The 26,368-nt window shown below is 37.4% G+C and overlaps 3 protein-coding genes across 10 annotated transcripts; 2 read left to right on the top strand and 1 right to left on the bottom strand.

Annotated features, from left to right (window-relative positions):
- Positions 1-11,870: 11,870 nt before the first annotated feature.
- Positions 11,871-20,425, bottom strand: LOC148059866 (monocarboxylate transporter 2-like). 7 transcript variants are annotated; one of them, XM_087781611.1, is made up of 6 exons: positions 20,356-20,416; positions 19,087-19,167; positions 15,275-15,505; positions 15,026-15,169; positions 13,469-14,311; positions 11,871-12,916 (listed from the first exon to the last, which is right to left on the bottom strand). In XM_087781611.1, the coding sequence occupies exons 2-6, from the start codon at positions 19,163-19,165 to the stop codon at positions 12,702-12,704; spliced, it is 1,512 nt and encodes a 503-aa protein (XP_087637737.1). In that variant the 5' UTR covers positions 19,166-19,167; positions 20,356-20,416; the 3' UTR covers positions 11,871-12,701. The 7 variants fall into 7 exon arrangements, with proteins under 7 accessions (XP_087637737.1, XP_087637735.1, XP_087637736.1 ...); XM_087781609.1 differs by lacking the exon at positions 20,356-20,416 and adding an exon at positions 19,457-19,995; XM_087781610.1 differs by lacking the exon at positions 20,356-20,416 and adding an exon at positions 19,471-19,995.
- On the top strand, positions 18,036-20,734 carry LOC148059865 (uncharacterized). Its single transcript, XM_087781617.1, has 3 exons — positions 18,036-18,368; positions 20,130-20,318; positions 20,410-20,734. Exons 1-3 carry the CDS (start codon positions 18,240-18,242, stop codon positions 20,596-20,598), a joined length of 507 nt encoding a protein of 168 aa, XP_087637743.1. The 5' UTR covers positions 18,036-18,239; the 3' UTR covers positions 20,599-20,734.
- A 463-nt stretch (positions 20,735-21,197) lies between these two features.
- LOC148059864 (calcium-independent phospholipase A2-gamma-like) lies at positions 21,198-25,555 on the top strand. 2 transcript variants are annotated; one of them, XM_087780942.1, is made up of 10 exons: positions 21,198-21,259; positions 21,880-22,659; positions 22,747-22,835; positions 22,907-23,059; positions 23,133-23,290; positions 23,624-23,718; positions 23,782-23,953; positions 24,366-24,423; positions 24,494-24,688; positions 24,979-25,555. In XM_087780942.1, exons 2-10 carry the CDS (start codon positions 21,930-21,932, stop codon positions 25,435-25,437), a joined length of 2,109 nt encoding a protein of 702 aa, XP_087637068.1. In that variant the 5' UTR covers positions 21,198-21,259; positions 21,880-21,929; the 3' UTR covers positions 25,438-25,555. The 2 variants fall into 2 exon arrangements, with proteins under 2 accessions (XP_087637068.1, XP_087637067.1); XM_087780941.1 differs by having other exon boundaries at positions 22,904-23,059.
- The last annotated feature ends 813 nt before the right edge of the window (positions 25,556-26,368 follow it).

The raw sequence follows: 26,368 nt of genomic DNA, 5'->3' as shown, positions 1-26,368 counted from the left end.
TAGGTTTTTGCTGATAGTTGTATTAAGGGGGGTTAGTTGGTTATGTTTAAAAATGATAATTGAATTTTTTTTTTGTAAATGTATTACTCTATGGTATTCGATAAATGTAGTAGTTAAGTAAACAAGAAAGCTTCTGTACGAGGAGTATAAGTATAAGTTTATTCTAGATTGATTAGAATAAACTCTGCTCAAAGTCCTTTTTTAGAGAGTTTTAAAACTTTTTTGAATTGGAATTTTCAATTTCTACGATTGAGTAAGTCACAAACTCACGGGAAACCTAACAGCCGAAATGTCTTTTAACATCCAACATAATGTTTCGTAAAACCCACTCAGAACACTCAAAAGGTTAGTCATCCTGAGTGAATAACAATAGTTGAATAACAATCATAGAAGTTTTGAAAACCAATGAAAACTTTTTTTTTCTATTTCACATGGTTTGGGCATCAATCCCATGCTCCTTTGCCAAAAATAACCAATCCTTTGACCAATAATGTCAAAAATTACCCCAAATGCTGTTTTATTTTGCAATTTAGCACTTTACTTTTATAAAAAATGTCCTGTCTGAAACTAGTGCATTGTAACATGCTACAACGTGATGAAAATAAAATAGGAATAATTTTGGTTTGGAGTCCTCTGGTGGATTATCTCTAGTTCTGTTTAGACAACTCTTAAAAAAGGGTAAAATGTCTGTTATGCCATGGATTAATCTACCATGTAGATATGAAAAACAAAAAATGTGCAGGAAAAGATCATTTTCTGTATGACTTATGGCGGTCTCCAGAGAAAATGTTAAGTTAGTGGCTTCAACCTCAGCTGTTCCGTTCCAATAATCATGTCTCCCGAGACCTTCTCCTGTGGAAAAAAAATGTCTGCTCTTTGACACATCCAGGTGGGGAAAAGTGCTACCACAATAGGAGACTTTAATGCGGCCTTTAAAAATACCATCTGCAGTTATCGCGGCTATGTGTGCTTAGATGTGTTAGAGGTTCAATATAGAATCCATACAGCAAAGCCATGTCTCGCCTTTGCTGAAGAAATCAGATATGAAACCGTTCCCAGCGATTTGAAGCTAATGGAAGATTTGGAAACTGAAATAAAGCTGTCTGCAGGACATTTTTCAACAAAAGCTGCACAATCAATCATTTTCATTGCCTTTTTTGTGTCCTCTTCAATTCACACACTTGACAGGGAAAGGAAGTCTCGATGGATCTATTATATTGCATAAAAAACCTTCTAAAATCGAGCTTTTACATGTAATTGAATGTCAGTCGGCTCCTTAAACTATTGACCTTCAAACATTCTTCCTTTTCACGTGTGCCTGTGATGTAAATGCTATGCCATATTGTGAGTCAAAATTTAACAGAATCACTCAACAGCGTTACTATAGCTACGGACAAATGCATATACTCAGCGCTGACATTTAACAGGTTGAGAAAGAGATAATGCACATTAGCAAGATCAAGCATTTCCAACTCAGGGCTTGTGGGCTACACAAATTACAATTTAAATATATACTGGCCCACAACAGAAACGCCTAATTAAAAGTATATCGGAGGATGTCTTACAAAAATAAAATCATTCAAGCGCCAAGTCTACGTGCAAGGATGCAATGAGAAAAAATGTTGACTTGATAAGACCTAAGAAAAGCGGCTAAGAAATGCTTTTTATTTAAATTTGAGAGAAACCTTCGATATTTCCACAGAGGTTGTCTGCTCCAGCTGTGAATGTAAATCTGCTGTATTGTCTCCTTTTCTACGTATGATTATTTTGTTTGGCAAGTTTCAAAAGTGAACGCTGTTGTTTATTTTCCAAATCTATCTCGATTAGAGCGGTATATTTATCTCCTACTCCTGCGCCTCTTCACCCGGCAGCCTTATAAATATGCGCTTCCCTTTGTTGTGATCATTCTAAGGAGCCATCGTGCCAATCATGCACAGATATACTATTTTTAAGCCTCACCCTGTGTGTGATAAGACTCCGAATGTCATTTTGCCAGAGGAAGAGCAATGTTTAAGGGTGTAAACAGAAAATATGTAACTGTCTCCATCAAACAACAGTCATCATGCCTCCAACCCTCCTGATAGTGTGATATTTTAAATGAGGACTTGGCAAACATGAACTCAATAATAGTTTCATCTTTTTAAATTGCTTAAGAAGAATTGGGTGCCTCAATCCCGGAGGACCTGAACCATTGTTTAAAAAAAATGTTGTTTGAACTGGAGTCAGAGAGGGATGATCTGAAGTCATTAAAAATAAAAGGATTCTTTGCAAACTGTAAGAAGAAAAAGAAACTTGAGGCAGTTTTGTCAAAACAAAATCTGCAGCAGGCATACGTGAATATTGATGTGCTGCCAGTCTGCATTTGTCTATGCAGTGCCACCATTATGGGTCATGTGTCGGAGCTTTCAAGAATTCCTATTGAACTCCCCACTGGAGGGGTTTTAATGGGACCCAAAATGCCTCTGATGACACAACCAGACCAAAATAACAGAGCAATGGTTGTCAAACATGGGGCTAAAAATAAAAAACTAATATAAATTAATATTAAGTATATTTTAATGGCAATGTTCAGAGCATTAAAATGTGGACAAACAGATGAAATAATATAATTTAAATCAAGTACAATTCTATAGTACTGCTTTTTTTTTTTTAAATAGGTACCCTTTTCACTTTTGCTCAAAAGATATAGCGTTATTCAATTGCAATGTAACCAACACTAAATGGATTCAATTGATTTTTCTCTCTCTCAAAAGCAGACTCAAATGCCAGCAGAGAATTATGAAAAGGTTTTAAGGCTGTTCAGATGCAGTTTCACTCAGAAAAACATTGTTTGTTTATTAGACTGATGCACAGACTTGACAAAAATGTGGCAAAACAACGTGACTTGTACTTCTAATTATTCCCTACAACCATTAAAATCTTTAAATGTTATTATATTTACTACTGTAATGTTGGGTCTCAGGAAATTGACCACCACTGGACTTACTTTTCTGATAAGATTGGCTCATACAATTATGAAAACATTAATTAACTTTTGCCTTTTGGCTGGAATTATTCCCATTTCAAGACACTCGTGCCTGGACAAAATTAACATTTGAAAGGTAAAATCTACGCAGCAGGTTCAACCTATGGTCAACTGGCTTTTTTGGAATACAATTAAATGAGCCCACAAGAAAACGCTGGATATCTTGTAAATATTTTCCAGAGTTAATCAAGTAAACTGGATCCCTCCTCCCCCAACAGTCTTATATGGAAATAGCAACAGTAAAAAGTAAAATGGTATCCTTTCCTCTGTAAAGAGAGATGATTGCATATCAAGTTGGCTGGTTGAAGTACCTCCTGTGTATGACTCCTGTGCGCCTGAGAGAGGAAACATTTTTCTTCCAGCCAATAGAAGTGTGAGTCATCTTTATGACTATGGGGAGCATAGGGTGGCCTTTATTTTCCTGAGAAGAGTCATTATTATTGCCCTGCAAATGTATGGCTTGCTGCTGGAAATAACCTACGAGTGTCTGTCATTCCTCTCACTATATTATGCATTATTGATAAGTCTCTGGTCCATCATCCTTTGTGTGTCCTCGCCATCACTCACAGAACAACATATACAGTAGCATGTGTGTCTAGAGATCACTTCTTTTTTAACGTTTTCACCAAATCATGGAAACTTTGAGCTGCACTTAGATAGAAATATGAACTATAGATGGATGGATAGATAGAAAGAAAGATAGATGGGTGGATAGAAAGAAAACTGTTTTTATATTGCAACAGAAACTTGAAACTACTCAGTTTTGCTCTGATGGCCACACTTACCAGGTTTGTTTCGGGTAATGTGGAAGGGCAATGCTCTTTCTTGACTTAAATTTGTAATTTTGTTCTCACTATGCCTCAATGGTTTTGAGTGTGTTACAAAGACACACGTCTTCCATGATTGATTGATGGACAGCTTACTGGTTAAACATAAAAATGAGTTCAAAGCACCACAGTCACTTCCTGGTTAAGTTCCAAAGATCTTTTGGAAGTTAATCAATAAAGCAAGATACACAAACACATGTTTATTATCTACACCTTTTTTTTTTAACTAAAATAGGTTTGCTCTTAAGAAACCTTTTACTTATTTTCTTCCATTTTTCAAAACAATTTGATCGGATCTGAACAAGCAATTGACAAAGAGTTCAAACATTAAGCCTGATTAATTTGGGGAGGCAGCGTGAGCTAGAAAGTCCTGCTAAGTGCTTTGTCATTAGCGGAGTGTAGAAAGGCATTTTGTGGTGAGATAATTAGATCATCATGTTGTTTAAAGGATAATCAGGATCTCGTGATAAAGGACGCCTTCTTTTGACTCTACCCTTCACCTAGCCCTGAACCGTGCTGCTGCTCTAAGATCAGACAGGAGCGACATCATCCACATCGCCTTGAAGAGATTTTATGAAAAGTGGCGTCCTCGGATACACATCCTTGTGGTTCAAGGGCGACGCCCACTGCAGGGAAATTTAGCCAGGTTTTACAAAGCAATTTTTTATTGTTAAGATCTGAGACTGAATGCTGGATCGTTTCTTCTTCTCGCTGGTCCGAGTATGCTATTACAGGGGTGACCATGGTGGTGTTACCCCTCCATCAGGGGATAATTACAGTCACCAATTAATCTATCTATTGTTGAATGTTGGAGTAAATTGCAGAGCTTGGATTAAATCTAGAGAGAATAAACGCTCCACCTCGAGAGGCAAGGCTTTTCAGAACCTCCCACAAGTTCTTATTTCCCTTTCCTGGCTGAATAACCCTTCAAAACCTCAGCAATCATCCAGCTGTAACTGCAAAGAGTGTTTCTTTTTTTCCCTCACATGCCTTTGTATACGCTCCTCACTCTGCCCACCGAGAGGTTAAATCCCTGCATTTTACATATTTTAATTGTCTGGTCAACCAACTGAAAACTAAGATGATACATTTGAAGGTGTTTATTTGGAGAGGCCACCTCAGGCAAGCAAGATATAACTTGTGTTTATTTTCCAGCCACCTTCATAAACTGAAGTCGATCCATCACCAACACGCGTCCTTATGAATACATTAGAATACATTAAGCTGATTGGCTGCGCTGGAGTCACTTTGTGACTTATGTTATCATTCTTTTCCTCCTTTAAGTCAGTGTTCACTCGCCGTGAAAACTAGCCAAACGTGTGCGAATATCTTGAATTTCTTACTCTAGAGGAGAGATGGATTGAGTTGCTGAAGTGATTTTCAGGATTATTGAAATTAACTGATACAGCTGGTAATGTTCAGATACAGAAATAGACCGTTTCTTTAACAACTGTAAATGTTGTTTTTACCTACAACTGGTAAAGAGCATAACAGCTCTACTGAAATGACAATCTTTAACAGTGTTAAGGTCTTCAAAGAAAATTGTTGAAGAAAGTTGAAAAATGTTTGATTACGGTTGAAAATGGTTTGATTATGATGAAAAATGGTTTGATTACAGTTGAAAATGGTTTGAATGTAGTTCATTACAGTTGATAATTCGACGACTGTATGTGAGTGGTAATAACAACACAAACATGTGTTTGACTTGAAGGGTATGATTGTATAGTAACTTATGTAAACAATAAACAATAAACAATTTCAATAAAGTTCTACCTAACCTATGTAAAAGATGAGAGTTCAACTAATAAGCAAAACATACTGTGACTATTTCTTAAATATACTTACAGTATATAATGTATAGAGGCAGTAGTGTACCGTTGTTAGTAGCATAGCATTCCCATCCTAAAATCGAAATGGCTCCTGGAGTATGAAATGTTAATGTTCACAAATCAAATTCAATTAACTTCCTGCACAACACCAACAAATGCTTCACTTCAAATATTTCTACAGTGATCTCTTCTGACCACACACTGCTCCTAACTCGACCTTCTGAACGAGAAACTCAACAAACTCTTGTCTAACAATCATTAAAAAGCAATTCTACTAGCTAGGAGCTTTCCAAGGTTATTTATAAGATACAGAAACATTCTGCAAATGACTGTTGCTACTATGGAAACATATAACAAATCTTACAACAGATACAACAAATGTAATTGAAGCAGAAGATACCTTTTCCGTGTGCGTTTTTTAGTGCGCGTGGGTGTTTGCGTACCCATTCGTTTTAACCCTTATCATTTCCCTCAAACGAGATCTGCTTCCATATTGCTGCGAGTCATAAGGTCGGGTCCAAAACATGAATTTTAGTCATTCTCGGGAAGATTCATTCCAGAGCACATTTGGGCAAACTGTAGGTGGGTTTCTATAAAACTGTTGCTTTTTGGGTCATTTCTTGTGTGCTTGAAAATTAATGCATATTTAAATTTGAATAAAATATATATTATTATTAATTCTTTATTTACAATTGATTTCTTTCTGCAGTGGAACTAAAGCCATTCACACCTACAGAAAACGTTTAGTTCAATATAAACCTCTGTATGTTTTTGGAGTAACCGGTGTAATCCCAAGCAAACGAGTAGAGAACATAAATATTGAATAAAAATGACACACATCTGGAAAGTCACACATAGAATAAGGTTAAAAACATAGTATTTTAAAGATAATCCTTTATTTGTCCCACAATGGGGACAATCGAAGGAGGATTCTTGGAAATTTTAACAAACTTTTATTAATTATTTTTTCTAAATGATGACCTAGATCAGGGTTCACAGACCTTTTTTTTCAGAACTGTGAGCTACTCCAAAGGCACTGTGACCATCGGTTTGGTACACATTTCTGAAATAACTTGAGATATATCACGACAGAATCCCAAGAATGACCAGGAAGCTGCTAAAAGCTAAATAATAAGGACAACAGCTTTGTAGGACTTTAAAAAGCTGTCATATTGAAGATTAATAATTGAGCCAAAGGGCTCTTTAATTTAGTTTAAAACTTTCCTTGGAGTGAGAGGCAGTCTGTTCACAAATTAATAAGATAGATAGATAGACTTTATAAGGTGGTAATTAGGGCACGCCGGCAAATAAGGTAATAAAAATTGTTTAATCCAGACATAGAGCAGTTTATGTCGGTCATTTTTGAGCTAAAGAAGAGCTCCCTGTAGCTCCCGTAAGAGAGTAACCGAGCTGCCTTAAATAGGTTTAGATTATGTGTAATAAATGATATTCTTGAATCATTACCAATTGGTTAACACAAAAGGAATGCTAGCTGTTAGTCATTATAAGAAGATATTTACCAGCCTGGAACACCTATGTAGGTGCAGAAAAAAAATGTTATTTCCCTCATATTTTGAAAAAAAAAGGAGTATTGAGGGTATTTTTCAACTGAACTGTGGCTGTATACTCCTCACAGACCTGTATTTGTGTCTGTGGAGCATTTTAAACTGCAGGGGATCATGTTCATGTCCTAGCCGACACTTGTCATGTTACCCACTGATGTGTTTTTAATAGCTTCCCGACAATGGAGCTCAGAGGAACGCAGGATAAACTGGCTTCTCTTGTTAACAGTATCCTTCCATTTCTGCTTTTCGGTGTGCGTTGACAGCCACATTTGTTGTCGATTAAAATGTTTTACCTTGACAGCTGTCCAGTTCTTTACCCTTGAAGTCATTAAAGAAAGTACATTTGAAGCTTCCAACCAGAAAATAGCTTCACTTTTGCCCACATTGACTGCGACACTTTGTCGAGAGACGCCATGTTTTGTCCCCATGTGTCCCACTTCTATTGTTATTACTGTCAGCAGAGTTGCACATTTAAAGACGTCTTATTGACACTCTTGCGTAGTTCATCGCTTATGAATGACGCCAATTATCCTCGGGGTGACAAACGAAGATTTGACCGCTCGCTCTGCACAGCCCAGCGACACTGAGGAGAAACTGCCCTTGAAACACTAAGAGCCTGTGAGGACATTGATTTACTTCCACCGCTGTAGCAGTAATTTACCATTATAAAGGTCAGTTTGCACCGACAGCAGACGATCACAATAACATGATGCACTCTGGGTATTGAAATACGTCCGAGCCTCCCACACAGATGACAGTAATTTGAGTTCAGAGTGGATGATTATGAACTTCCTGCCTAGATATTAACAGATGTTAAACTCTTTTAACAGAATGGTGGTATTAAAAACCCTTCTGATGTGTTATTACACAGATGTGTGAACGGGTACATGTGCCTGCAGTCGCTTTGTGCTGCGCTGTTTCATTTTCAGGCAAGGACAAGCCGATACGCTTCAGTTGCTCTTATAATTATTTCTGCTTCTCTCCCTTTTCCGTGCCTTGTGTCTTTGTCAGAGTCTGGGCGACGACCCCCTGAGGACACAGCGCTGGAATCTTATTGCAGAACTTATCTCAGATGCAATACAATTTTCCTCAAATCAAGTCTGAGACCTTAAATGAAAAGCCCCCCCCCCCAAACACCCCCACTCCAACGCCTCTCGGGGCAGGCTGGTCACTCAAGTGTGCTGCCGTGATAGACCATCCAACTCATGGCTTATGTTGGACTTTATGTTGGGCTTTATGTGGACACGATTTGACGATGATGCCGCGCTCGAGGGCAGCTGATGTCATTGACTTGTTTTGCTCATGCAGCAGAGCCATTCAGTGTGCTGTTCAAAAGAGAGATTATAATCCGGAGCACAATCCTTGTAGTCGCTCTGTAATGCGCGCAGAACAGCCCGACTGTCCCCAGACAGCTCCGGCTGTATGCTCGTCTGTGTCCGCCTGATAAAGAGGAACAATAGTTCTAATAGGCAGTGGAGAGCCTTCACAAGCAGATGTGCATTGTTTGTACAAAGGCTAAATGTATTTTGAGTGGCAGATTAAGGATATTGGTTAGGGGTTTGGCATTGTCAACAAGGAAAATTGGGCTAAATGTGCACATTGATGATAATTTACACATTCTTCAAATTGTCTACAGAAAAAAAACTGTTTATTTTTGTTTGGGAATTTTTGTTTTGAAGTAATTATAGCTAATCTCATTAAATACTTTTGCGCTGTAACTCAGTTTACAAGCATTAGCTGTGATTGAGTAACTTGAGACTTTAAATTGTATAATTATCTTGTTGTTAAACTGTCAGTTACATAAGCTGAAGAAGCATGAAGTGAACGTGAAACGCTTCCAGATAAACTTCATTTCAATACGTCTGTAAGAGCGGTGGGCACGAAAGAACTGACAGCAGCGGTTCATTAATTACAGAAGCTGACCAGAGGTTGCAGTCTTTGACAGTGGCACTTGTTCTTGCATCGACAATGAATGCACACGACGATAGAGAAGAAGCTCTAGTGCAGACAAAAGGGAAATAATTTACCCGGGGGATTCTCCAGGCAGCTACTCAGTACCATTCGAGCTTAATAACAACATGCCTTTATGTGAGAAAATATTTTGAAAATTACATTAAAAGACAGAAAGGGAGGGAGGGAGAGATCATTGGTGGAAAATGAAAGTTTTCTTTGCCCAGGTCTGTCATGGATGCAGCTGCAGCTCGGCCACGTTAACGTGATGTTTTAAAGTGAAGTAATTATTATGGAATTTGGTTGTTGATACCCACAAAACATAGAAAAATGGATAATGCCAAAGGCAGAGAACATCAAACTGATTTGTCACTTTTTAACAAATGTTCTTTTGTCATTCATTTGTTGTTCATTTTTTCTTTAAGAAAACAGCATGGAGATGAAATTTACAGAAGCTCAAAAACATTGAATTTAATTTGTACCATGTGTGATTTTGTTTTCATTAGAAATTATTTTATTAAAAAACATACAGAGGCTCATACCCTAATATGGAATTAATTAGTAAAGAAAATAAACGTAAAACACTGAGTAGCATGAGGAAAAAAAAAGGGGAAGAGTTTTATACAAAAACACTTAGTCATTCATTTTCTACTTCCCATTCCCTAATAGGGATCTCAGGGGGACTTGAGCCTAACCCAGATACCTAGGGCATGTGTTATTCTTTATCAATAAAGTGACTGAGGCGGAGCTACAGAGAGATTATTCTTTATGTTTTTGGGAATGGAATACCCTGAGCAGGCTGTGAAAAACTCTGAAGAACCATTTGGCTGTGCGGACTGGGAGTCAATTGCAAGTCAATTTATATATGCTGGTTAAATCAGGGGGGCTTGGACAAAATAGTTTAGCTGGACTCCAGAACACTTTTATTTGTTAAGGCTTTTCCTTGTTTTTCTTGAACTTATCAGTATTATCTTGACCTTTAAAGTATATATTTTATGGAGTATTGTTTTGTTAGTTTAAGCGCTTTGTGACCCTGGTCTGGAAAAGCGCTATATAAATACAAATTAATTACTTACTTACTTACCTTTGTGAGCAATAATAAAACATCCTAGCTATTGTTCGCTTCTCTGCAAGAGTGTGAGAATAAGGAAACATCATCACCATCTGCTTTATTTATAGAGCAGTGACGTGTCCATGAATCGGAGTTGCCGGTGTGAAGATAGATTAGTTCTTCAGCCTCGGACAAAGATTATCAGAGATTATAAGCAACCCTTATGTTGGTAGTGCTCCCATCTTCTCTAACTATCTCAAGCTTAACGAGAAAAAAAACGTTATAGAAGCTGGAGGATTAGCCAAAATAGTCCAGCCATTAACTCGTAGTAAACATGGACACGACGCATTCTGGATCAAATCCTTGTGGTTCTAATTAAAGTAAGAATTACGAGCATCGGTCACAGTTCGTCAGAGTGAGAAGACGTTGCAAACCAGCGCTTCTCACTTAAGCCCATTAAGTGAGTTTCTATTGAAATTGATGCCGTGTCACGTCGACCACTTCCACATGGCCGTGGTGATACCTGTGTTGTAGAAGTAACACAATCCTCTGAGAGTCTCGGAAACACACCCGCCTGGTCCATCTAGGTTTCACATAATGTTATCAAAGGTAGCAAATGAGCTTATTGACTCACTCTTATCGGCAATTTTCTCTTCAAAGCGGTTCAATACAGACCTCACAGGGACGTGATGAGGAAGGATCATTTACCCATACATGTGTAATAAAGAGCTTCCATTTCCCTGGATGTGATTTTGTGGCGACATAAAGCAGGTGGTGTGGCGTTTCTGCTTTGATTGCAATTCTCATGGTATTGATGTGGACCATCATTGCCTTTTCGTCACAACGGCCTCCGTTTGGAAGTGGACACAGGACCTTTTAAAAATATTCATAAGTTTTTCTTTCATAAAAACCTCCTCGGTAGTATGTAAACTATTGTAGATAAGCTACTTAGCTATTTAATGGTGAATTTACAGAGATTAACACAATTATACCTTCTTTTTTTTTAATGGGGACATTGTTGTAAATTGTACTGTTATAAACTAGCTTAGATATCAAAATACACAATTTGGATTTGAATTACCTTCACTCTACATTAAAAACTGAAACTCAGTTTTTATTTAATAAATAGTGTGTTTTAATAAACGCATTTTACTATATAACAGTTTACTACAATGGAATAAAGATTTGAGGTGGTTCTATGTGTGACTTTCCCGTAGAATATGTATATACATTTACACACACAAGTCCTACATTTCTCCAAAAGCAAAACAGGCGTGAGGTAAATACGATGCATCCATGCATTTCGCCATCAGTGGAGAGACATCTCGCATTAATCTAAAATTTTCCTCAACATTAAACATTCTCATGAGAAGGTGCTACAGAATCCGACTGGGTTCTGAGAAGTAAGATTAATGAGTCAAGTTTTCTTCAAAAGCAACTTACTCGTGTTGTCCATGAACGATTTTAAAGTGGGCTGACAACTAAAACTTATGTTGTACATCTGTATCATGCTTAATATATAAAAATGAATCAAGGAAAATATATATTTTTTCACATCTTATTTTGATTTATTTATGTGTAAAGTATAAAGCTAGTGTAAACCCATTTATTCAGAGCCAAACTCCACAAAGAAGTATATCTTTATTGTTACTTATGCACAATAAAACAAATCACAATCAATGAGGTAACCATATGAGCCACAGCTGATTCACACATGTTAGTGCTTACTGCCATCTAGTGGCAAATATGAAGAAAAAAAAACACCTTTTTAACGCCATAACTTCGTGATTTGAAATTTAAATGAAAACTCAGTGGAACAGAAAACAGAGACAAAGAAAGAAGTTAAACAATAAACATGGATACCTAATTAAACTTCAACCGTCAAAAAATCGTCTTTTTTCTGTACAACAAACAAGGAAAGACCAATATGTCATATCTTGTCATTTATGGCCAAAATATATATATATTTAAACTAATAATAATTTACAATTGTTATGAAAATATTGACATCTAATCAGTTATTGTAAGTTACAAAAATGTTCTTATGAAAACAACTGAGGTTTATTTTGGCACATTTGTATTATTTAATGAGGCAGACATGAGCTTTATAGCTGCCATCACTTCCGCTAACACCTGGTTATAACAAATGAACAAACAAATTGTGTCTGTTGTTTTTCTATTTCATATATGAACATTTCAACTGTATATTATGCACTACAATTCTCAGAACTCAATGTTAGTGGCATCATATCATATAATAATATCATAAAGTATGTTTACAAGAGGATAACTTTGATCATTTTCATCTATATAAGTCTAATACTGTCAACAGGCACACAAGCAATGACCTTCTTCTTTGCTTCAGTATGGAAAGTAGCTGATTTTGGAAAGTGAAACAATCAAAAGCATTTTGAGTGCCATCTTTAAACCTCAGACATGGAAGTCATCAGTCTCTCATCGATTCGTCGTCTTCTCATCTTGGATCATCTTAACGTGAATCGCCTCTTCATCTATCGTCATCCCAACGGCCTGACTTCGGGCATTCTCCTCATCCAGTTTCTTATAGTTGTAGTAGTTCATGATGAAGAAGTATATACCTGGCACCAACATCAGCACGCCGCACGCATAGTACATATACTTGTAGTCTCCAAATATGTCTACGAGGAATCCTGAAAGAATGAACAGTTGAATTTGAATCACAGTTAATAGTTGTTTGATTACAGTTGAAATGGTTTGATTACAGTTGAAATTGGTTTGATTTGTGTTTCAAAATGTTAAATTAAACCATTTTTATTACATAAAAACATCTGCAGAGGAGATTATGTGATAGTCAGTATTTAACTTACCTATAAATTATATTGACAATTACATTAGTCAAATAAACAATATGGGTATAAAGAGAGACTTGAGGAAGGTCCGTGTTATTTTAAGTGCTTTTTCAAGTTCCGATTTATGATTTTACTGTATAAATGATATGAAATTAACGTGGTAAATATATCACATATTGTGATTTGTTAACAAAAGACATTCATTCATGTTGAAATTAAAAGGTTTCAATTTAAGTGTTGAAGGTGGCAGAACTGACAAAATTTGATGAATAGATAAAAGGATACAACAACCTGAAGGAAGACGTTTAGATCTCCATTTCGAAGGCTATATTCATACTTCTTACCAAACATAAACCAAGTCTTAAACAAACTTCAAAAGACATTTTAACAAACCTGAAAGTGGAGGGCCAAGAAGCACCGGGCCGCACTCGATTATGGTGACCAGCCCGACTGCACTGGAAAAGCGATGAGCTCCAACCAGGTCCATCAGAACTTCAAAGAGCAGAGCGCAGACCATTCCAAAAGCCAAACCAAAGAAGACGGCGTACACAACAAGGCCTGTATATCCGGTCGCCAGGGGGCACAGGAGGTGGCAGACTCCGTTGAACGCCACAGCAAAGCTGAAAAAGTATTGAATTCTTGGACGGATCCACTTGGAATTTCCGATCAGGCCGGTGGAGGGTCGGGTGAACATGTCCACTAGAGCAAAAATAGAGAGCAGTAATGCTGCTGAATATTCATCGACCCCCAGGTGTTTGGCCATCGGTGCCAGGAAGACAACTGGTGCGAAGAAGCCAAAAAACATCACCACGTTGCCGATGAGATAAATAAGAAAACCTCTGTGTTTAAACAGCGACACGTCAATGCACTGCTGAAAACACTTCTGAGGCTTGTTTTCTTCTTTGTTTCCATCCTGCAGGAGGTTCTCAGTCGGAGCATTTGTGCCCGCTGGGCTGCCATCTTCCAGTGCCACACTTTTTGGTTTTGTTGGGACATTTTTCTTCACCGGTCTCATCAAAGCCCCGGCCACGCAGCAGTTTAGCAGAATGCCTCCCAGTATGAGGAAGCTGCCTCTCCAGCCAAAACAATCGAACAGATACTGATTGAGTGGGGCCAGAGTGGAGAGAAACACTGGACTTCCTGCCATCGCCAGACCGTTCGCCATTGGCCTTTTGGTGTGGAAGTAAGTTCCAATGATGGTCAAGGCAGGCTGCAGGTTAAAAGCGAGACCAAAACCTGTAATTGAAAAGAAAAGGGTTAATAATAATGTTCATGTCAAAGGACACCTTTTCGGATAATGAGAGATAAATAAAGTGAGTAAGCAAGAAAGTGATGGTTATTTTTATAGCGCCTTTCTAGACCAGGGTCACAAAGCACTGTAACAATAACAAACATTACACAGTTAAAATATATACTTAAAAGATCAAGACACATAAAACAGGAGTCCAAGAAAGTCAGGGAAAAGTCTGCACAAATAAGAATGTCTTAAAAAATTAAGGCAGTAATATTGGAGCAATTGACCCCCTGATCTATAAAGGAACCATGATAAAAAAAAAATGAAATAGATAAAGTGCTGTTGAATATTAATGGCGTATTAAAAAAAAAAAATTGCAATATTGAAGTGTATCAAGCTATTCTAAAAACCCAAACCTACTGTTTATATGTGCATTTTACCCAATATTATACAAACCATTAAAATACACACACACAAACACATATAAATAAAGGTAAATATACCTACCTAAAATAAGTAGTTTATAAATTAGTAGTTTTTTTAATACAAAATCCTGATTCATTTAAAAATAAAAAGTCGACTTTGGAGATTAACTACTTCCTTCGAAGAATCCTGTATCCTAATCTCTAGAGGTATTTCAGAAAGTTGGACATTCGACTGGCTTGTTGATGGGAAACATCACATGATCGACTGGAGAAAAACACAGGATTATTTACCTCCTATTACCCCGACACAGATGTACAGATGCATAATGTTGGTTCCAAAAGACGCCAGCACCATGCCAGCACTGACCATGACCCCCCCAACCATGACCACAGGTCTGCTGCCATAGCGATTGACAAGAATGCTGCTCACAGGCCCTACGAAAAAAAAGGAATGTCAGACATTTCCATGTGGAAAATTCCTCCATTGTCTACATTTAATTACTAAAATCCATTAAAGTTTTTCACGTCAGTGTCACTAACCTCCTGCATACATAGAAGCCAGCATGACTGAGGAAACCCATGCTATCTCGCTGTAGGAGACGGAAAAATACTTTTGAATTTCCGTAAAGTAGATGGTGAGGGACTTTGGAAAAGCATAGGAGAATCCGATGGAAATGAAAGATCCCAAAACGACGACCCAGCCCCAGCCCCCATCTGGTGGAATGTAGCCGAGATTTGTTGCTGCTGGAGGGGGCATGTTGCCTTCACTGTCTGTGGACAGAAGATTAAAAAAAACGATTAAAAGAAAACAAACTTCTTCTGAGATCCTGTTGTAGCATAGCCCGAAAAGACTATCTTGAAAGGTGTTCACCTTTGCTCGTACATGTACTGCTCTATCAACCTGCTGCTGCTGACTATGCTCTCCCTCAGAGAGGCCCAGTTGTGAGACTTCAGATCTCATCACGTGTGCTTGCATGTTAAATACAAGTCAGCTTACAGAGAAAAAAAAAACTACCAGGACTTCAGTTCAAGCCTCTAGACAAATAATTGGCTCGGCTTCAGGCTTGAGCAAGAGTTGATGCACCTTTATTTAAAATGTAAACACAAAAAGTCAATTTATTATCTTTCATTAATAAAAACTGGAGGAAAAGATGTATATTGATTGATTGATTTTAACTGCACAATATTGTAATACGTTTTCACAAAAAGCAGATTGTTTTCAAGCATTGTATTGATTCTAGTTGAACAACAATTATAGTAAAAAGAAAAATGGGAGACATAACTAAGGAAACAAAAGGACAACAAAAAGGTAAGTAAGTAAGTAGGTAATTTATGTACCTCCATCCGTTAGTAGAAACTTGTTCTGCTGTTTAGGACTATTTAAACAATATTTGTTTAAACCGAGCAAACATCCTAAAAGAAGCCTAAAAACAAAGAAGTAAACATATTTGTGTGGTGTACAAAAAGATATAGTGGCCAGCAGCCTGAACAAATAACGTTATAATTGATCAACTGCGACAAGTATTGTCTTTAAAAAAATACACAAGCCAACAGATTCATAACACGTTTCTACGAAGGCTACAAAGCTCATGTTTTGAATTTTTGGAGGGGTGGATGAAAGACACACAAGTGAAAACACTTTGTCTTTGAAAACACAGAGTGGGATTTGGGCTCTATTGTTCCACTAACATTGGACGTGGTGGGACGTCTCACAGAAAACATTCCTGGCGCCTCTGTGACATAAAGGCTTTTAGAAGTCAGATGACGAATTTAAAAATAGTCACTGAGCTATCCAAACCGCTCGCAGACGTGACACCTATTGTTGCTGACTTGTTCTCATTAGTTCACATTATTTTGATTGAATGTTTCCACCCAGATTTGAGTTGTAGTGATTTGATGGATAGAGAAACAATTTAGGGTTTACGACAAATGAAATGGACATTTGAGAACAATGTCTGGTAGATATAATTAATTTTGGATTTCACATTTACGAACATAATGGAAAACATATTAAGGACTTTATAAAAATATAATTTTAATAAACATTTCGAGTATTTTTTAAAGATTTGGCAAAAAGAAATTGTTTTGTGAGTACAAATTAATCAATGTTATTTTAAACTTATTATTTATTTAGGACACAATTATTTTTGCTTTAATTAATACATGCAGAGAAATGTTTAATTTAGTAAACAAACAAACAAAAATAAATAACAAATATGAACATGGAGCTTTCAACACATTGGTTTGAATTCTTGGACAGAATCGAAATACTATATTTAAGGACATTTTAATACTGATTACAGTAGATTTTTTTTGCAGAGAATGGATCCAGATGAGAAGCATGTGCGGGAAACCATGGGACTCATCTAGTGCCAGTGGGAAATGTGAGGCTCTGTTACCTTGTTGGCTACAGGCAATAAATAAAAGCCTAGAAACATCTTAAAACATTCTTATTTGTGCAGGCTTTTCTCTGACTTTCTTGGACTCCTTTGTTTGTCTTATGTGTCTTGATCTTTTAAGTATATATTTTAACTGTGTATTGTTTGTTAAAGTGCTTTGTGACCCTGGTCTACAAAGGCGCACTAGAAATAACCATTACTTACTTATATACTATACATTTTTAAGTAAGTTAGGAAAAACTAAATGTTATTTTCAAAACGACAAATAGCTGCTAAAATATAACAGTTGAAATGAAGTACACTTTGCTTGAACACTAGTACACTTCATGAAACCATCAATTAAAATGGAAGTCTATTGAGTACTAAGAGGATTTAATGTTAGTACTTGTTAAGAATGACACATTACATTACATTAAAAAAATGCAACCACCCATGTATGAATGTTCTTTAAAAGAGCGGAAATGTTCTTACTTTGTGTCTCCTTTCTTTTTTTCTTTTTTTTTTTTTTTTTACAGAAAACCTGTTCACAGACATGTTTAAAAATATATATATATATAATATATAAAGAGAGAGATAGATATACCCTAAAACGACAAACTGAATAAACTACTATATTATATACAATTTAGTAGTTTATTCTGTTTGGATATGTGTGAGAGAACTTTTTGGTAAATATGACCACCATGTTAAAATAACAATACGTGCTCTTAACTTGGGCGTGTGGACACATCCAGCAGCACATATTGTGCAGAGGGCGGATGAAAGAAAAATAAAGGAAAAAGGAATATTTTTAGGGTGTGAATGGTCAGCAGCTCAGCTGGACGTATTCTTCCAGCGCCTCAGCAAGAAGACACGCCCCCATCACGCCTCTCTGACGCTGCTGTGCTTCCGGTCAGCTGTTGTTACCAAACATTGTTTTTGCGTGACACGGAAGCGTTTTGTCGCATTACAGAAGCTTTTTTGTCTGCTCGAGTGCTCGTGAACATTCTTTAAGGTTCTCACTTACTGACGCAACGTGACCGCGGGCGAAAGATTAGTGAGTTAGGCGGGTGTTAGCCACATTAGCTTGTAGCTATAGCTATTTATTTTGAAATAACACCGGTGGGATGTTGGCTAACTTGAGAACAAGTCTGCGTTTATCGAGAGTATGCTATAGTTTGAACGCAAACGGGGCGACTAGACTGATACCTGTCATCGGTAGATGTCAACACCAGACCTCCAAGTCCAATGTCAGGGTAAGATTGGAAACATCACTCATTTAATAAACAAAAAAAGTTAAAGTATCAACACGTTATTTTACAGCGGTTGTGGTGGTGGATGCTAACAGCGCGCGGAAATGTGTTCTAAAAAAACATCAATGTATTGAAATGTGAATTATCTATGCTGATATTATGAATGAAAATTAAATGGAAACAAACTCCCTGACTTTTTTTCTTTTTTTTAAGTAGAAGTATCGTCCTAAAATGAAAAAGGTGTAAAAAGAAGTTGCAGTGGGAGACGTGTATTAACACAATGGCAACATTGGCTCAACACACAAAGTTATCCACGTGTTTAAGCTCAACTTTACCCACACACACGCTCATTCACAAGTTGTAATAATATAATGGCGTATCACCTTGTAGGAGTGTGTGCCGAGAGTTGTGCAGCAGCCTGTATCGTCCTTCACTTGGAGCAGAAAGTCAAGCTCACTGGGTATTTTTAGCTGTTAGGGTTCAATGTCAGTCATGATCTAGCCCCTTGTTATACTGCCTGCACGGCGATTCGCCACTTCTAGTTTTAAAGTTTCCCTTGTGATGGTATAGTCATTTTTCCTCTTGAAATAATATATTATATATAATACTATATATTCCAATATTAGTTATTTAATTTGCTTAATGTATCACGTGGTAATCCGAATTCTAATATTTTCTCCTGTCTATGTAGTTTGTAGAACACAGGTTTTCTTAAACTTACTCTCATCCTTTTTGTCCACAAAGAAAACATCCATCTCAATTTTTTCGGCCACAACACTTGGGTCTTCCTGTTGCATCATATCTGTAAGAACACAACATCGTGTTCAATAATAAGTTCTCTGTGAACTAACCTTAAGGTATGCGACATATGGAATGGACAAGTTAAAATGTTTTATTCTAATATCGCTTCAAATACAGACAATTAACAAAGTTGTATCTCAATTAAACAGGTTGAATTATAAGTAAGTAAGTAAGTCATTTTTATTTATATAGCGCTTTTCCAGACCACGGTCACAATGCGAATAAACAATCAAAACAATATTCAATATAAGAAACATTTTTTAAAAACGTTTAAGTTTTGCAAAATTTACATTTGTAAAATTACCCAGAAGATGATTGTTGACTTTGTAGGATTAGTCAAAACTAAACAAATATAGGTTTATCCTTGCTAAGCCTTCTTATTGTTGCGCTTCACTTCTAAGCCTTAAGGAACGCATTAAGACTATATTCAGTTGTAAGTCACCCTTTGGTCATTTTGGTTGCCTTAATGACATGTAGATTTGTTTTTCATTCTGCCTTTCTTTAAAATTCCTCAAAGTAAACAAACGCCATGTAACATTTCCCAAGTTGAAGTTAACCATGTTTAGTCCTCGTTTCTTACTACATGCTTTTCTGTCAAGGAATGAATAAGGAATTTTAAAATAAAGCATTAAAAATAAACTTACATATACCCTCATTAGATTAGGGTTTTAGTCCTCAAGCTCACCATGCGTCGTTTCAACTAAGAATACGTGTATAAAGACAGAAAACACAATGGATGGCCTAAAATAAAAATAAAAAAACATGTTTCCTAATCAATCATTTGGTAATTGGATGGAACTGTAACTAGAGCAAGCAGAATAATAAGTAGTAAGTATAATTAGAGAAGAAGCAGTTCTAAAGCTAATATTTGATCATTTCCAAGATTAAAAAAGCACAGTATTGTCAACAGATTGAAAAGTTTCATATATAATTAAAGATTTCTTGCTGTGTTCGTTTATCTAGGTCCTTTATGACGGACTCTGTCCCATATGCGTGACAGAAATTCGATGTTTGGAATTCTTCCAAAGAAACAAGCCAGAGAAGGCGGCCTTTATCGACATCTCACACCCTGCCTACGATGCAACCCAATACAATGGAGTCAGCTACGAAATGGCAATGAAGGAAATGCATGTTATAGACGAGAAAGACCAGGTCAGCCTTGTGTGATTAAAGAAAATAAAAAACCCACCTCTTACAAATGCCTGTGTCTATGACAGTTTCTCTGATTGGCTGTGTTCGGCAGGTTCACAGTGGCGTGCCTGCGTTTGCGGTGATGTACAAAGCTGTAGGTCTTGGTTTCCTGGGTAACTTGATGACCTGGGCCCCTCTTAGACCGATGCTGGACAAGGCCTACAGCGTTTTTGCCATGAACCGCCTGAAGTTGACCGGACGCCAGGACTGCCAGACTGGTCGCTGCGAAAAGAAATCATAAAGACTCATTTGATTCTAAATGTACATGTGAAAACGTAATATTTGATCTGTTGTTTTAATGTGAAATCAAAACGGTACACCAATGTGTCAATAAAGAGAACCTGAATTTCCTGTTTCACGTTTAATAAACGGATGAGCTGAAGTGTCGAACTGCTACCACTAGATGTCTCTGTCTAACGAGAAGTGAACTAACTTTACTGTCAGCTTAGTTTATTTCAGTTGTGACTAATAAATTATTAATTTTTAATTCATAACTCTTGAAGACTTGTGTTACTGATTCATGTATTTAATGAAATACTATAGATGTTTCTTTTTGTAGTTATTATAGTTCATTAGTCTTCAAGAAACAGAAGTATTTTATTGTGTAGACGTTTTTTTTTTTTTCAACCTGAAAGTGAAGCTAGTTGAGTGAGGAGTGTTGTTTTCAGGTAATTATAGCCAGCATGTTTCGAATGTCAGTCAGCAGTTACAACACATGATCTTGAGTGTGAGGGTCTTGCAGAGCATTGGTCAAGCTTACCACCCTCCCCCCTGACAGCATGGCTTAACCAATAGGATTTGATGTTGTAAGCAAAGATTATTTTGTAAACACACAGAGAAGTGACTTCTGGCACTCATGTCGAGTTAAAGGAGAGGAAAGAACTTGAGTAAGAAGAAAAAACGTGAGTAACTGAAAGATTGTCTTGAGATTATTTGTTGTGAAGGTCAGGGTAGCTTTCGTGTGTTTGACCTTCAGTAACCATGTGAGTGACAACAATTGATTGACAATAATTCTCCCTTTTATAAGCATTAGTCATTCACAGGTTTGTAAAAATCCATCATACATTTAAATCTTTATTGAATAAATAAATATTGATTAGAATTTAACATTTTTAATTAGCTTCAAAATCTTTTTATTTTATTTTATTTTGATAAAGAGTGAATAAAATGTATTTATTTTATAATTTAATTTAAAATTAACGTATAAGTTTACAGGTTTTTTTTTTATTTTTGTGTTTCACTTAGATGCTAGATGGCAGCATTCATTAGGTGCTGCAGAGCTAAGGGAACAATGAAGATCCTGGTGATGACTGAGGACTAGAGTATACAGTCAACTTAAGTAGCTTTTGAAGCTGATGTTTGGATTTTTTTTTTTAAAGGAAAGCTGTTACGACTAGGTCTAGGTCAAAACAAAATAAAATAAATATAAGTTTTCGCAGGAAGTTAGAGCAAATGGTTCACAAACATCTTTTAAAATGTCACATTGAACCTTGATCTAATTGTGGTGTTTTTGCTTGTGAAGGTTTCCATTGAATTCTGGGCTGCTCATCACATTTCCTCATCGGTCCAAAGATGAGCTTCACCAGGAAGTACTCCAGAACACAACTGTGTGTGGACATTCACAGATATTCACTGTCACCCTCTGGATGTTGTAGAATAGCTAGAAAAGGCTACGACACAGGGCAGGTACATGATACGTCTAATAAGTTAATAAGACCTCTTAAATGTGTGCGATTTTACTCCTCTGAGGGGAATTCATTTAAAGCTCAAGCTCCTATCGGGCAAGTTGATGAAGCACAGACCAGTCTCTTGAAAAGACCTCTTGGCGAGTCCTTTATGCGACTGTCTGCACACATAAATACTTATTTTAAGAAAGATCTGGTCGGCAACACAAATCATTTGGAAAGAGCTTCAAAACGTCGACATGTGAGAGAAGAAACGCAAAAAGAAACATCCAAACTTCAACTCTTTCAAATAAGCAGAAGACGCAGGCAGAAGCCTTCTGTCATGTCGGAGGAAACCAAAGCTGACCTGGCAAGAAAGGAATCTCATCATCCTTCGACCAGCTGGGAAGAGAGCTATCATTATCTGACGAGCCACATCAATAAGTACTTCCATCATAAACTCAGAGGTCAGAACAAGATTGAATCACCTCCAGCAACTGCCAAAAACCCCTCTCAGGGTCAAGCAGGCACGTACAGCACCTCTGGAACACGGAACCTTTTCCACAGCAGTCCAAATACAACGAACTTTGGGGAGAACCATCTCCAAATGTCAGGTCACATCAATCAATACTTTAAAGGTGAAAGGAGCCCAGATGTGGATGAAGCTACAGAGATAAAAAATGTATTGATCGCAGCTGAGAATCCTACGAATGTATCTTTTCTAGATTGTCTGCGCCATCCCACCACTGCCATCCCCGACCTGAATCCCTGCTCGGAAGTTAAACCTCCAGCCAAGATGACTCTGGATAAAAAGGTGAGTTGGGTAATCTGAGGATTGAACTCTTCACTGTTATATATATATATATAATCCCTTTTTATTAGCAGTATATTGGGAACCAACGCCAATCTGAGGAGCTGATTTGTGTTTTAGTCAACTCTCTGAGACGGGCATCATCCTCAGACGCTGTCCTCAGCTGTGTGGAGGCGCTGAATGAACAACTCAACCGTTACCCATCATGCAAAGCGTTAATGTGGCAGGTCAGTGACAAACCCATCAACCAAAATTTCTTTTTTTGATTTTTTTTTTTGTATGTTTTGATGATGATTTTAGGAGAAAAGTGCAGCAGTTTTACTGAAACGCAGACGAGACTACAGAGACGACCCGAACCTTCAGAGTGCCATCAGAGAAAGTCTGGCTCTCATTGGCTATGTGGACCCAGTCAAAGGTCATGGCATCAGAGTGCTGTCGATAGATGGGGGTGGAACAAGGTAAGGACAACGATAAAGCCAAGAGGAGCACTGAGACAGTGTATACATTTGCCAAGGAGTCACGTTTATATATAACAAAGCACACATGTGAATCAATAAAACAACTTCGATGATTTAAGTATCAACTTAAAATGCAGTTACATTTCTGCAGCTGATAACCTTAGGGTTTACCTCAGGGTGTAATCCTAATCTCTTTAAATTATCCCATCATCCTATCATCTAAACAAAGTGGCACTTTCAAAGGCCAGGACGACTGACTTTTTTTAACCGAAAGAAGTTTTTATTTGATGAAACAAACTATTGTATTTTTGATGTTTGTTTGTTTTTTTGCAGAGGACTGGTACCCCTTCAGTTGTTAAAGATTCTGGAAGCAGAAACAGGGAAGAAGGTCCACCAGCTTTTTGACTACATCTGTGGTGTGAGCACAGGTACATCCGTTTAAAATAATATACCTCTGATAAAGTTCAAAAAATATATCTGTCTGTTGAAAGGTGCTGTTCTGGCCTTCATGCTGGGCCTGGCTCATTTCTCCCTGGATGAGTGCGCTGACATGTACAGACGCTTTGGCTCCGAAGTGTTTCAGCAAAACCGTTTGGTCGGGACCATGAAGATGGGCTGGAATCACTCTTATTATAATTCTGAGACCTGGGAAACGATTCTACGGTTGGTTACGTTGTTTTTCTTTTAGTAAGCAAATCTGTAATCAAACAATTTTCAACTGTAATCAAACAATTTTCAACTGTAATTTAACACTTTTCATGTTATCAAACTATTTTCAATTATAATCAATTTTAAAGTGTAATCAAACAATTTTAACTGTAATCAAACATTTTTCAACTGTAATCAATTTTTTTTTAAACTGTAATCAAACAATTTTCAACTTTAGTCAAATTTTCAACTGTAATCAAACCATTTTTAAATGGAATCAAACGTTTTTTAAATATAATCAATCAATTTTAACTGTAATCAAACATTTTCTAAGGGTAATCAAACAATTTTCAACTACGATCAAACCATTTTGAACTGTAATCAAACAATTCTTACCTGTATTCAAACTGATTTTTGTTATGTCTAGAGAGAAGCTGGGTGAGAGAGTTCTTATAAAAACAGCCAGGGATGAGTTGAGTCCTAAGGTAAGAGCAGAAATATATGTTGTGATGATAATCGTTCCTTCTCTCACGTCTTTCATTCAATGTGTAACAGGTGTCAGCGGTCAGCGCTGTGGTGAACTGGGGCTCGAGTCCCAAGGCTTTCGTTTTTTGCAACTACAACCACAAGCCAGGATCACTCAGTCGCTATCCGGGAGGATCCGGCTATCCCATGTGGCAGGCAGTGCGGGCGTCATCAGCTGCGCCAGGATACTTCCAGGAGGTCACGCTAAAAAGCGACATTCACCAGGTGAGAGAAGAAATTCTTTGATTTGCTTTGTATACATCATACATATACAATCTCAGAAGGTTAAACTACAAACACTTTTCAACTGTAATCAAACATTTATCCAATTCAATAAAACAATATTCAACTGTAATCAAACATATTTACAGTCCATGATTGAATCAGAAGCTGAATATATTCAGAATTTATATTATATGTATTATATATTTATATATATATATATGTATAAATTATATATGTATTATATTTTTATAATATATTCACCAAATATTCACATTTGTTTTCATGTGTAGGATGGTGGAATCCTCATGAACAACCCTTGTGCGTTAGCGGTCCACGAGAGCCGCCTCCTGTGGCCCAGACAACCCTTTCAGTGCGTCCTGTCACTCGGCACCGGTCGTTATGACAACGCGAAAAGGAGCTCGGCCACCTCCACGAGCCTCAGAGCTAAAATCAGCAACTTGATCTGCAGCGCCACCGACACCGAGGGTGTCCACACGCTGCTGGACGACCTGCTGGCTCCGGATGTCTACTTCCGCTTCAACCCCATGATGAGGGCTCAGGTGTCTCTGGACGAGAGCAGACCTGAAGTTCTGGACCAGCTGCGGGAGGACTCCTACAGCTACCTGGAGAGAAACCGTCCCAAACTGGCCCGACTCTGTCTGGTGCTTGCAGCTGAACGCTCAGCTGCGAGCAGAACCAGGGACTGGGTCAATGAGAGGGCCTGGGAGATGAAGCAGAGGTGGGTGTAAACAGGGATGTTATTGAAGGAAGGTGCGAATGAATCTGCTGCTGTTTCACTTTTTAATTATACAGTTTTATGTTGTAATGTTGCACAATTTCTACATAGTATTAACTAAACAAGGTAGCATTAATTACCTTAACATATGTTTATAAAAATGTTGATACGTGACTTGGATCTAAGTTATGTCTTATTTATTTATTATTCTTGAATGATTGTTGATGATTTGTCTAAATAAAAGCACTTATTTATTGAGCACTTCTTTTCTTTCTTATGTACCTAATGTTGCTGGGGTTGTTATGTTCTTTTATGAGGTGATCTTCCCCCCTTGCTTTACATCCCCTAACAAAAGTAGAATTATGTAAATATTCATTATTTACCTTATTTTCCGCACTATAAGGCGCACTTTACATTTCTCATAAAACGACAGTGCGCCTTACAATCCGGAGCGCCTTATATATGAACATTACCTGATGGGTGACTTGTTTACAAACACTTTCATGACTTTACGACGGCTATGCAGTGATATTACTGCCACCGGTTTGAGCGAGTGTGTCTTGGTTGTTTTACATTCTATTCTATTTGCCTTATTCGGCCAATTTCTTAAATAGGCCATTCATTGAAGGTGGGCCTTATAATCAGGTGCGCCTAATAGTGCAGAAATTACGGTAGTATGTTATACATATGATATTATATACATTCACTTGGAATTGTACATATTTGAATTTCCATAGGGGTCTTTGTGTACCCTTTCCCTTGACCTGATGGAGTTGAGATTTCAATGACAATGACACATACAAACTAAGACAAAGGACATTCACGCACACAGACATACACACGCACAAACAGAATCACACAGACAAACACATATAGACATACGCACACAGACAGTTGGACACTCACACACAGAAAAACACACACACAAACCAACAGACACACAC

Source organism: Callionymus lyra, chromosome 19 (assembly GCF_982586985.1).
Source record: "Callionymus lyra chromosome 19, fCalLyr1.hap1.1, whole genome shotgun sequence".
NCBI classification, from domain to species: Eukaryota; Metazoa; Chordata; class Actinopteri; order Syngnathiformes; family Callionymidae; genus Callionymus; species Callionymus lyra.
Note: the sequence above shows the minus strand (reverse complement) of the source record. Positions and strands in the feature narration are given on the sequence as shown.